The 10,869-nt window shown below is 39.9% G+C and overlaps 1 protein-coding gene across 1 annotated transcript in view; it reads left to right on the forward strand.

Annotated features, from left to right (window-relative positions):
* Positions 1-10,330, forward strand: part of LOC102857230 (V-type proton ATPase subunit B, brain isoform-like) — a 33,361-nt gene extending 23,031 nt beyond the window's left edge. Inside the window, exons 11-14 of the mRNA XM_006884806.1 lie at positions 5,092-5,174; positions 5,808-5,912; positions 8,202-8,331; positions 10,191-10,330. Coding sequence (XP_006884868.1) covers positions 5,092-5,174; positions 5,808-5,912; positions 8,202-8,331; positions 10,191-10,330 — 458 coding nt within the window. The remainder of the gene's footprint in view (positions 1-5,091; positions 5,175-5,807; positions 5,913-8,201; positions 8,332-10,190) is intronic.
* Positions 10,331-10,869: the final 539 nt, after the last annotated feature.

The raw sequence follows: 10,869 nt of genomic DNA on the forward strand, positions 1-10,869 counted from the left end.
TTTGTTAGAAAGTAATAAACTAAAAAACTTACTGCAGGCGAGCTCTGGTGGCCTAGATACAAGACGCTGATATTGCAATCCCAGGGGTGTGCGGGTCGAGTCTACAAGATGCTCTGCTGGAGAAGGAGGGACAGTCTCCTGTACCTGTTAGATCCAATTTGACAGTACACACACACACACACACACACAAATAATGAAAAGAATTTTTTTAAAAAAAAACAAACTTCAATTGAGTAGAAATTGCATCTTAGCTGACCCTGCAGTGGTTTTCTGAGGTTGTAAATCTCGTGGGAAGAAATCCCCATCTTTCTCTCTGAGAGCTTCTGGTGGATTTGAGCCACCACAGAGGCTTGGTGTTTGGGTTAGCAGCGTAGTTCCCTACAGACTAAAACACCAGAGCTCCCTAGGAAGTAATTGTCTAAACGCATCACTTGTACTGTACTGCCTTCCTGACATGAAAATTATGTGTTCCTAGGAAATAGCTACCTTCCTATATAATTTAGCAGATTTAAATATATGCTGTTTTCTGTGACTTCTTTCCTGTATGATTTCTGTTCTTTTAGTGCTCTTTTACTTGTCTTTTTTTCTTAACATTTTCTGTATTGAAATGTTTCATTTCAAAAATCTGATAAATCTTTTGAACTAAGAATATTCTTAGGATCCTTTAAATGACTGAAAAGAATGTCAGAAGAGATTTTGAAAGTTACTATCGAGTAGAGAGAAACTTAAAAAAAAAAAGAAAGAAAATTAACTAGTTAAATTGAAGATTTCAAAAAGTAGCTTTAGATGACAATATTGTAAAAAAATAATAAAGGTGCAAGGCATGGAGTTAAAAAGCCAAAAGGGAATAAAATGCTCAGCTTCTTCAGCTGAAAAAAGTAGAGAGGGGATTCAAACTCAAGTTGCAGAGTCTATGGGTAAATAGTAAATGGCTCAGGAAGCATCAAGAGAAAATGGAAGGTATACACAGGATTGAAAGAAATTGGTCAGCTTGGAACTGTTTGAGGAAGTAGCATATGATCAAGAATCAGTGGTGCTCAAAAAAGAAGTCCAAGCTGCACTGAAGATACTGGCAAAAAAATAAGGCTTCAGAAATTAATGTGTTTTAACCAGCAGATCTAGCACTGGGCATGCTCACTTGTCTTTGTCTCGAAATTTGGAAGACAACTACCTGGCCAACTAATTGGAAGAGATCCGTATTTGTTCTAATTCTAAACGTGAGTAAATTATCAAGCCGCTTTGTTAATGTCATATACAAGTAAAATATTGCTGAAATTTTATTAAGGTAATAGCTGGAAATGTACATTGACAGGGAACTGCCAGAAATTCAAGCTGGATTCAGAAGAGGCACTGAAACAAGTGATATCACTGCTTTTATCAGATGAATCTTGGCTGAAAGCACAGAACACCAGAAAGACGTTTACTTGTGTTTTATTGACTGCAAAGGCATTTATGTTTTCATGTACCAACAAGTTGGTACCAACTCATAGTTGACCCTCTTGCAGGTTTTCAGAGACAGTTAATTGCACATTGTTCTCCTGCAGAGCAGCTGGTAGATAAAACCTTGTGCCTTCAGGTTGGCAACCCAGCTCCTTACCTATAAGCCACCACAATTCCCTATTTGAATATGTAGATAACAGGTTATGATAACATTGTGAGAAGAATTAAGAATACTTAATTGTACCCATGCAGAACTCATACATGAAGCAAATAGAACAAGGAGATACTTTCTAGTTTAAGCTGGTGTATATGAAGAAGATTGTGGCATAAGGATTAGTGGAATACTCATCAACCACCTACTTATTATATAGCCTTACTTGCAGAAAGTGAAGAATTGAAGCACTTAATGAAGATCGGAACCTACAGCCTGAAATCTGTATTAAATTTCTTCAGGGGGGAAAATTTCTTGTCACTGGGCCAGAAGTCAACATATGATGGAGAATAGGTTGAAGATGTCAGTGATTTTCTCAAAAGTACTTGGATCCACAAATACACATTAATCACAGCAGTCTTACTGCATTGGGTAAATCTGTTTGTTATCAAGGACCTCTTTACAGTGCTGAAGAGCAAAGATGTCAGCCTAAAGATTAAAGTGCACATGACCCAAGCCATGACTGTGGCTTCATGTGCATGTGAAGATTGGAAAATGAATAAGGAAAGCTGAACAATTATTTTTGCCTTTGAATTGTGATGTTGGTGAAGAGTATTGAAGATATCAGTCAAGGAGGATTTGCAACCAGGCTACTCTAAAGAAAAGAATGGTGAAACTTCATCTCACATACTTTGGGAATAAAGTTGTCAAAAGAGCCAGTCCTTGGAAAAGAGTATCATGCTAGGAAAAGTAGAGGGTCATTGAAAGAGAATAAGACCCTTGGGATGACTGCAACAAAGGGTTTGAAGATGGTAGTATTTGGCAAGGTTTTGATCTCTCCATGGGGTTGCTATGAGTTATAGCCAGCTTTTCAGCATGTAACAATAATATTCTCTGTATATATCAAATTGGCAAGCTCTTTCAAGGGACCTTTGTGTTTAGAAATGGACTGAAACAGTACATCAACAGAGAACTACCAGAAATAAATCCAGGTTTAGAAAAGGTTGTGGCACTAGAGAAAAGTGTTGCCAATGTCAGATAGATCTTGACAGAAACCAAAAGCGTACCGGAGGAATGTCTGTTCTATTGACATTTGACTCTGGATCGCAACAAATTGTGGCTAGCCTTGAGGAGAATGGGAATCCCAGAACACTTGATTGTGTTTATGCAAAACCTATACTCAGGCCAGGAAGCAGTCCTCAGAACAGAAAAAGGAAACACTGCATGGTTCAAAATCAGGGATGTGTCCTGTCTCTCTGCCTTTTCAATCTGTATGCAGAACAAATCATTCATGAAGCTGGGATTTATGCAGAGGAATGTGGTATCAGAATGGGAGTAAGACTCATCAATAGCCTGCGTTATGCAGATGACACAACCTTGCTTGCTAGAGCTGAGGAGGACCTGAAGATCAAGGACTGCAGTCTTCAATATAGATTAAAACTCAACATCAAGAAAACAAAGATACCCACCACTGGACCAAATAGCAGCACCATGATTGATGAAGAGATTGAGGTTGTTAACAATTAGAGTTTGCATGGCTTCATAATCAACACTCTTGGCACTAGCAGTCAGGAAATCAAAAGAGGAATTGCCTTGGGAAAACCTGCTGTCAGGGACCTTATCCAAAGTGTTGCCAGTCTAGAGACTTAAGATGTGTCTGATCCAGACTTTGGTTTTCACAGTTACTTGCTATGCATTGGAGAGCTAGACAGTGACTAGGGATGACAGAAGAAAAATCGATGCCTTTGTTACGGTGCTGGAGAAGAGTCTGAAACATGCCATGGACTGCCAAGAAACGAGTCTGCCTTGGCGAGAGTTAGAACAAGTTTCTCTTTGGAGGCTAGAATTTTTGAAGCTCCGTCTCAAACTTTGGGCATGTGGCCAGGAATGACCAGGCCTTGGACAAGGACATCATGCTTGGAAGGGTCGAAGGACAGTGCAGGAGAGGAAGCTCCAGGATGAGATGGATTGACTCAGTGGCTGGAGAAGTGGGATTAGGTCTGTTGGAGATGATGAGATTAGCTCAGGATAGGGCTGTTGTAGCTTGGGACAGAACTGTTGTATATAGGGTCACTGTGAGTCACAGGCAACTTGATGGCACATAACCACCATCTCTACATCAAGAAGACAAGTTTACTACTGGACGGACATATAGGCAACATCGTGATGGAGGAAAGATTGAAGTTGTTAATGATTTCATCTTACTTGGATCCACAGTCAACACTTAGTACCAAGAGTTAGATGTTTTGTGTTGGGAAAGTCTGCTGTTAGGGATTTATTCAAATTACTAAGGAACAACTGTGTGCATTTAAAGACCAAGGTGCCCCTTGTGCTGCCACTGTCCTTTTCAGTCACTTACTATGAATCTGAAAAGTGGATAGTGAATAAAGATAACAGAAGAATCGATGCCTTTGCGCTGTGGTGTTGGAGAAGAGTACTGAATATCCCATGGACTGCTAAAAAAACAAAACATAGGTCCTGTAGAAAGCGCAGCCAGAGTGCTGCTTAGAGGCAAAGATGAAAGGTGGTAAAGCTCCATGTCACATACTTTGGCCATGGGGTTTTTTTTCCCTCTTTTTTTTTTTAATTAGTTTGCATCCAATATTTGTTTACCTTGTGTTTTATACAGTCTTTCATTTACATTGCGTTTCATGCAGTCATTCATATACATTATATTTTATGTAAACAATTATTATTTATCTATGCCCACTAGTACTCTGTTATTTCACATCCCAATTGAATTTTTCCTATTGCTTAACACTCTTCCCCCTTCTGCCCACTAAACTGCTATCCCAGTGATTTCCACCCTTCCCCTTTTCCTGCTCCTTTCTCCCTTTCTCTTCCCCCCATCGACATGTATACACGTTTTAACTAGTTCTTTTATTTTTACAATAATGGTCTTATGCAATATTTGTCCTTAAGAGACTTGAGTTAGTTCACTCAGCATAAGGCTCTCTAGACGCTCCCATTTTGTATAGTATTTTTTAGGAGGGCTTTCCCTGGAAAGGGACATTATATCCTAGAAAGGTAAAGGATCAGCCAAAAAAAAAAGATCCTCAACAAGATGAATTGACACAGTGATTGCAACAGTGGACTCAAGTACATCAGAGATAATGAGGATGACAGTGGGATAGAACAGGGTTCAGGTCCGTTATCCATATAGTGTCACCGGGAGTCAGACTGCTCGATGGCACCTAACAAGAAGAATCCACTTAAGGGTATGTAAATGAATGAAAATTAAATGGGAAACTTGGGTTTTCAGTTTCATTAGCCTTATTTCAAGTAATCATAGCCACTTGGGTAGAGTTCATAACTACCAAACTGCCAACACAGAACCCAATTCTGTCATTGCAGAAAAGTATTTTGCATTACACTGCTCCAACTAGTGCTTCAGGTAATACAGAATAACCTCTTGTTAATTTAGTTCTATCAAATGACTGCTTGACTAAAGTTCATGGACTGGAATGTCATGTTTAATGTAAAATGTCTTCCTCTGCTAGATATCACTCACCCTATCCCTGACTTAACTGGATACATTACAGAAGGACAAATCTATGTGGACAGACAGCTGCACAACAGACAGGTATTGGATTTTTTAGTATTTATGAAGCTAAATATATCCAATTAAATTTTATTCTTTTCCAGATTTGTTTTTTGCTTTTAGGAGTTACTACTTTGTCATTCCTAAGAAGAATGGTCAAAGAATGTTAAATTCTAAAATTTTAAATCTTGAATGTTAAATTCTGGAATTTTTAAGGATCATCACTTATAAGTATAGTCATTGAGATATATATAAAATCAGTCTATATCTGATATAAATCAGAATTAAAATTTGAATATGAATAAGAGTGCCAGAATTAAGAACTAAATTTTTGCTTTTCATTATTCTACTTTAAAATGGGGTCGGTTGTTATAAAATAATTTTGAGAGTATTATTTCATAGTGATAAAATCTCCCAATCTTGTTATTTAAAATAAAACACAGGGGTTTTGATGAATTTCTACTAGATACTCACTTCTTTCAAATGAGCTTTCAAGTAGACTTAACATTTTACTTTTATGAATTAGAGTTCAGAATCTTACATAGATGTGAGACCATAGTAATCAAGACAAATATTGAAAATTTATAGACTTCCAGCATAGTCATAAACTATTTTGTAGATTTAACTTACAGAATTTTATGCTCAAAAGAATTTTTTTGTCCCATTCTACCTAAGATTTACCCACCTATCAACGTGCTACCCTCATTATCACGGTTAATGAAGTCAGCTATTGGTGAAGGGATGACCAGAAAGGATCATGCTGACGTATCGAACCAGCTGGTACGTGTGTCCTCTTAGCTATGTTGTTTGACAGAATTGAATATTTTTTCAGTCTTTGCTTTCTTACACTTTATTTCCTCTTAACATTTATCCTCTTTATTAAAAAAAATTTTATCACCTGTGTTAGTAGAGATTGAAATTGTTAACAATTTCAGCTTGCTCAGGTACAAAATCAACACTCTTGACACCAGCAACCCAAAAATCAGAAGAAGAATTAAGAAAGTCTGCTGTCGACTCTGTTCCTCGTTGATCCAGATTGCCCTCTCTTTTTGTGCAGCCTCAGCCACATCCCTGAGACACGATGGTGAATGTCGGGGTAAACGGATTTGTCCACATTGGTCGCCTGGTCACCAGGGCTGCTTTTAACTCTGGCAAAGTGAATGTTGTTGCCATCAGTGATCCCTTCATTGACCTCAGCTACATGGTCTATATGTTCCAGTATGATTTCACCCATGGCAAGTTGAGTGGAACTATCAAGGCTGAGAATGGGAAGCTGGTCATCAGTGGGAAAGCCATTACTATCTTCCAGGAGCGAGATCCCGCCAACATCAAGTGGGGTGATGCTGGTGTTGAGTATGTTGTGGAGTCCACTGGTATCTTCACAACATGGAGAAGGCTGGGGCTCACTTAAGGGTGGTGCCAAACGGGTAATCATCTCTGCTCCTTCTGCCAATTCCCCCATGTTTGGGATGGGCGTGAACCATGAAAAGTATGACAACTCTCTCAAGATTGTCAGCAATGCCTCCTGCACCACCAGCTGCTTGGCTCCCCTGGCCAAGGTCATCTGTGACAACTTCGCCTTATGGAGGGACTCATGACCACAGTGCATGCCATCACTGCCACCCAGAAGACTGTGGATGGCCCCTCTGGAAAGCTGTGGCGTGATAGCAGTGGAGCTGCCCAGAACATCATCGCCGTGTCAACTGGCACTACCAAGGCCATGGGCAAGGTCATCCCTGAACTGAGTGGGAAACTTACCAGCATGGCTTTCCATGTCCCCCACCCCCAGTGTGTCAGTTGTGGACCTGACCTGCTGTCTGGAGAAAGCTGCCAAATATGATGACATCAAGAAAGTAGTAAAGCAGGCATCAGAAGGGCCCCTCAAGGGCATCGTGGGATACACTGAAGACCAGTTGTCTCCTGTGACTAATAGTGACACCCACTCTTCCACCTTTGATGATGGGGCTGGCATGGCTCTGAACGACCACTTTGTCAAACTCACTTCTGGTATGACAGTGAATTTGGCTACAGCAACCAGATGGTCAACCTGATGGTTGACATGGTCTCCAAAGAGTAAGAGCCCCTTGGACCACTAGCCCCAGCAATAGCACTAGGAGAGAGCGAGAGAGAGACAGACCCTCAGCTGCTGGGGAGTCCTTACCCCAACTTAATCCTCCCACACTTGGAGAATCTCACATCCTTGACACAAGTTTACATCAAATCCCCCTGAGAAAGGGGAGGGGCTTGGAGAGCCCATCTTGTCATGTACCATCAGTGCTGGAGAGTAATAGTGTCGGTCTAGAGACTAAGGCGTGCTTAGTCCAAGTTATGATCTTCTCAATTACTTGCTGTGTGTCACAGAGCTGGACAGTTGTCTTTATGACTAATTCTGTCAATACTTGTACCATTTATAAACTTTATGAATTCTGCTTGTAAATCATATTGTTGTTGTTGTTGTTAAGTGCTGTCCAGTTGAGCATGACTCATAGAGACCCCATGAACAAAAGACCTGAACCTGAACCCTGTTCTTGTAACTATCATCATTTCTCTAAATTCATCGTTTCCAAAGGGATGTTGTTTAGGTAATGGATACCACTCCTGCTTCAGAGCCTGTCTTAATCTAGGAGCTCCACCAAATTTTTCCACCAAGGGTAACCATTATGGCATTGTGGGTAACCATTATGGCATTTGGCACACCGGTAGCACAGCATTCAGCTTCACAGCAACACCAAGTTACCTCAGTACAAAAAATTGACAGACCAGTGTTATATCACCAAGAAGAATGTTTTGTCCCAAACACAGTTAACACCAGGCCTGAGGGTCCAACTGACTTAAATACAAAGGCCCACCCACCAGGTCTTGATTGACTCCAAATAAGCACATTGTTAGTTTAATCGAGGCTATACTATGTGAAATATAATTCACTAAAGCCCAGATAGTCTTTTTCAGTGGAATTTTTTCTGTGGTCTCTTAGGACCATAGCTATAACTATTCTTTCACACATCCTAGGCTACTGTTTACATTTCCAAGTTTTACCTCTGTGTTCATTAAACCTTTTTATCTTTTCAGTATGCCTGCTATGCTATTGGTAAAGATGTACAAGCCATGAAAGCTGTAGTTGGAGAAGAAGCCCTTACCTCAGATGATCTTCTTTACTTGGAATTTCTGCAAAAGTTTGAGAGGAATTTTATTGCTCAGGGTAAGATATCTGTCTTTTTAAAGATATAAACATAGGTTTTGTTTCTAAAAAAATATAAACAGAAGTAATTTTAAGGATTTCTTTGCCAGTGTGAGAGAATTTACCTTGGACTCCACTCAGTTTACCTCCTAGTTAGAGAATTTCTTTCAGCCTTCTACTAGGTCATGTCCTTTCTAGTTTCATTCCCTCGGCATATCCTATGTCTTGGGGAAATCTTAGCTTGAATATTTAGTCATTTGTCTACCATCTTACTGCTTCCCTTTCTTCATTGCCAAACTTCCTGAAAGGTAATCTGTGCCTCTCAAACCTCCTTATTTCCAGCTTTGTGCTACCTCCAGTGACTTCTTGGTGCCTGTGCTGTAATCTCATCTCTCTGATATCATCTCTGGCATTAATAATTTTTCTTTTGTTTTTATTTCTTTTTCTGTTTTCTTGTTGTGATATACCATTGAATCAGAACTGACCTATAGCTGACTGTCTGGCGGGTTTTCAGAAGCAGTTTAATCACATGGGAGGAGATTGCCCATCTTTCTCCTGCATGGCAGCTGATGGATCCAACCACGTGCCTTCAAGATCGCACTGCAGCTTCTTGCCACTTGGCCACCAGAGAACCCTTCCTTTTATTAATGCTCCTTAATTAATCAATCACTAATGATCCGAAAAGCAAGTGATCTATCCTTCATATAGTCTTTTTTGCTAGTATTGATCTTTTTTCCTGCATTGTTGACTTTAAATTAATTAAGTCATACTCTCCTCCCTCCCTGAGATCCACTGATAACAGACGGCCAGGTACCCTGGTTAGTCCTGCATCTGTTTGCATAAATCCTCAGGTGGTATTTAGAAAACAAAAGTACCTCAGTTACTCAACAAGATTCCAAGGTCTAAGAGCTGTTTCAGAAAACTCTGGTGGTGTGAAAGTTCATCTCCCCTTCTGAAGGTTGGTGATTCAACTCTTCAGAAGACAGGCCTGTGCTCTATCAACCTTTAAGCTTTCTAAGCATCTATAAAGAGCTCTGCTCGTGTAATCTGTAGAGTTACGGTGCCAATCCAGAGGTGGTACTGCTAATGATTCCAATCCCCAGCAGTTATATGGTCCAAAATGATTTCTAGGATCCAGAAACCTACCCAAGGGTCATCTATGAATTGATCACAACTCAGTGACTATGAGTAGAGTGAAGTTCATTGAATTTTGGGAGCTCTGGTAGTCTGATCCACAGGGCATTGTGCTGCTAACCTCAGGACCACACCTTTCTGGCAGTAGAATTCTACAAACAATAGTTCAGTGCAAAACAGATGGATAGTCTCCCCTCCTACTGTTAACTGCTTCAGAAACCCACTGGACAGTCAACTGTGAGGTTATTCCAACTTGTTAGCAATGAGTTTTAGGTTCTGTAGTTCATTGTGTGGCTTTTTTTGTTTGTTTGCTTTTTTAAAAAAAAAGAAATGTCTATACTGGTCTTCCTCAAGTTCCAGTTTTCTCCTTTGTGTGAACCTTTTTTTCCAGAGAGACTGCGTCTCTCACTAATCTCTCACTGGACAAACACTCAGTCTTGGCACCAGCATTCGGCTTGCACGTAGTTTATAATTGAAAGCCTATCCAGTCATCAAAGCCCAGTTTAACATCTCTCTCTTTGTGCAAATATCTCCCCCTTTCCTCCTATTTTCTCTGATACTTACGTCTTTATCTTCATGTCCATATTCAGTTATGTCCAGTCTTGGGAGAAATGAACTTTTTTGTCTGTTTGTAGTCAGTTTTAAACTTAGAACAGGCACGGAGTAACATGGAAATTGTAAAATAGTAAATAGTAAAATGGAAATAGATTGCCTTTATTAATTTAATCTCAATCTTTTTTTTTAAGGTCCTTACGAAAACCGTACTGTTTATGAGACTTTGGACATTGGCTGGCAGTTGCTCCGAATCTTCCCCAAAGAAATGCTGAAGAGAATCCCTCAGAGCACCCTGAGCGAGTTCTACCCTCGAGACTCTGCAAAGCACTAGCTATTACTTCATCGCTGGCTCTATACTCTTGTAAAATCCTGGTTCTATTTTCTTTATTCCTTTTGCACTCCCTCATCCCCATCTTTGTGTTGGAGTTTACTGTGTTACCGTGTAATTAAAAACAAAGACTAGGTAACATACTGTGCCAGTGTTCCAATGTTTTAAACTGATAACAGACTTTAAAGTATCCCATATTCAGAAAGCCTGGAACATCATTGCTTTGTTTAAAAATACCTGCAAAGATGAAGATGATGTTTTCTTATTGATGTGTGCATTTGTACATAGTGATGTAATTAATTGTCTAGTGATATCCTCATTGAGTCTCCTTTACTTGGGCTCTCGGTCCCCTAAAGAGTGTCACTATCTCAAGTTGTAATGTTTTGGCATCCCAGTTAGACCGAGATAAGGTATGAAAGGATCCTCTTTTAAGAAAAGCCTTGAAGGTCTTTTCTGAGCACTCGCTCTCCAGTTGAGTCATGTGCCTCTAGGTCTCTGCTGCTGCTCTAAGCAGATGGCTTCCACTGTCTACTTGCTCCTTC

This window comes from Elephantulus edwardii, unplaced genomic scaffold (assembly GCF_000299155.1).
Source record: "Elephantulus edwardii isolate Elephantulus edwardi_28Jun2011 unplaced genomic scaffold, EleEdw1.0 scaffold00038, whole genome shotgun sequence".
In the NCBI taxonomy this organism is placed as follows: Eukaryota; Metazoa; Chordata; class Mammalia; order Macroscelidea; family Macroscelididae; genus Elephantulus; species Elephantulus edwardii.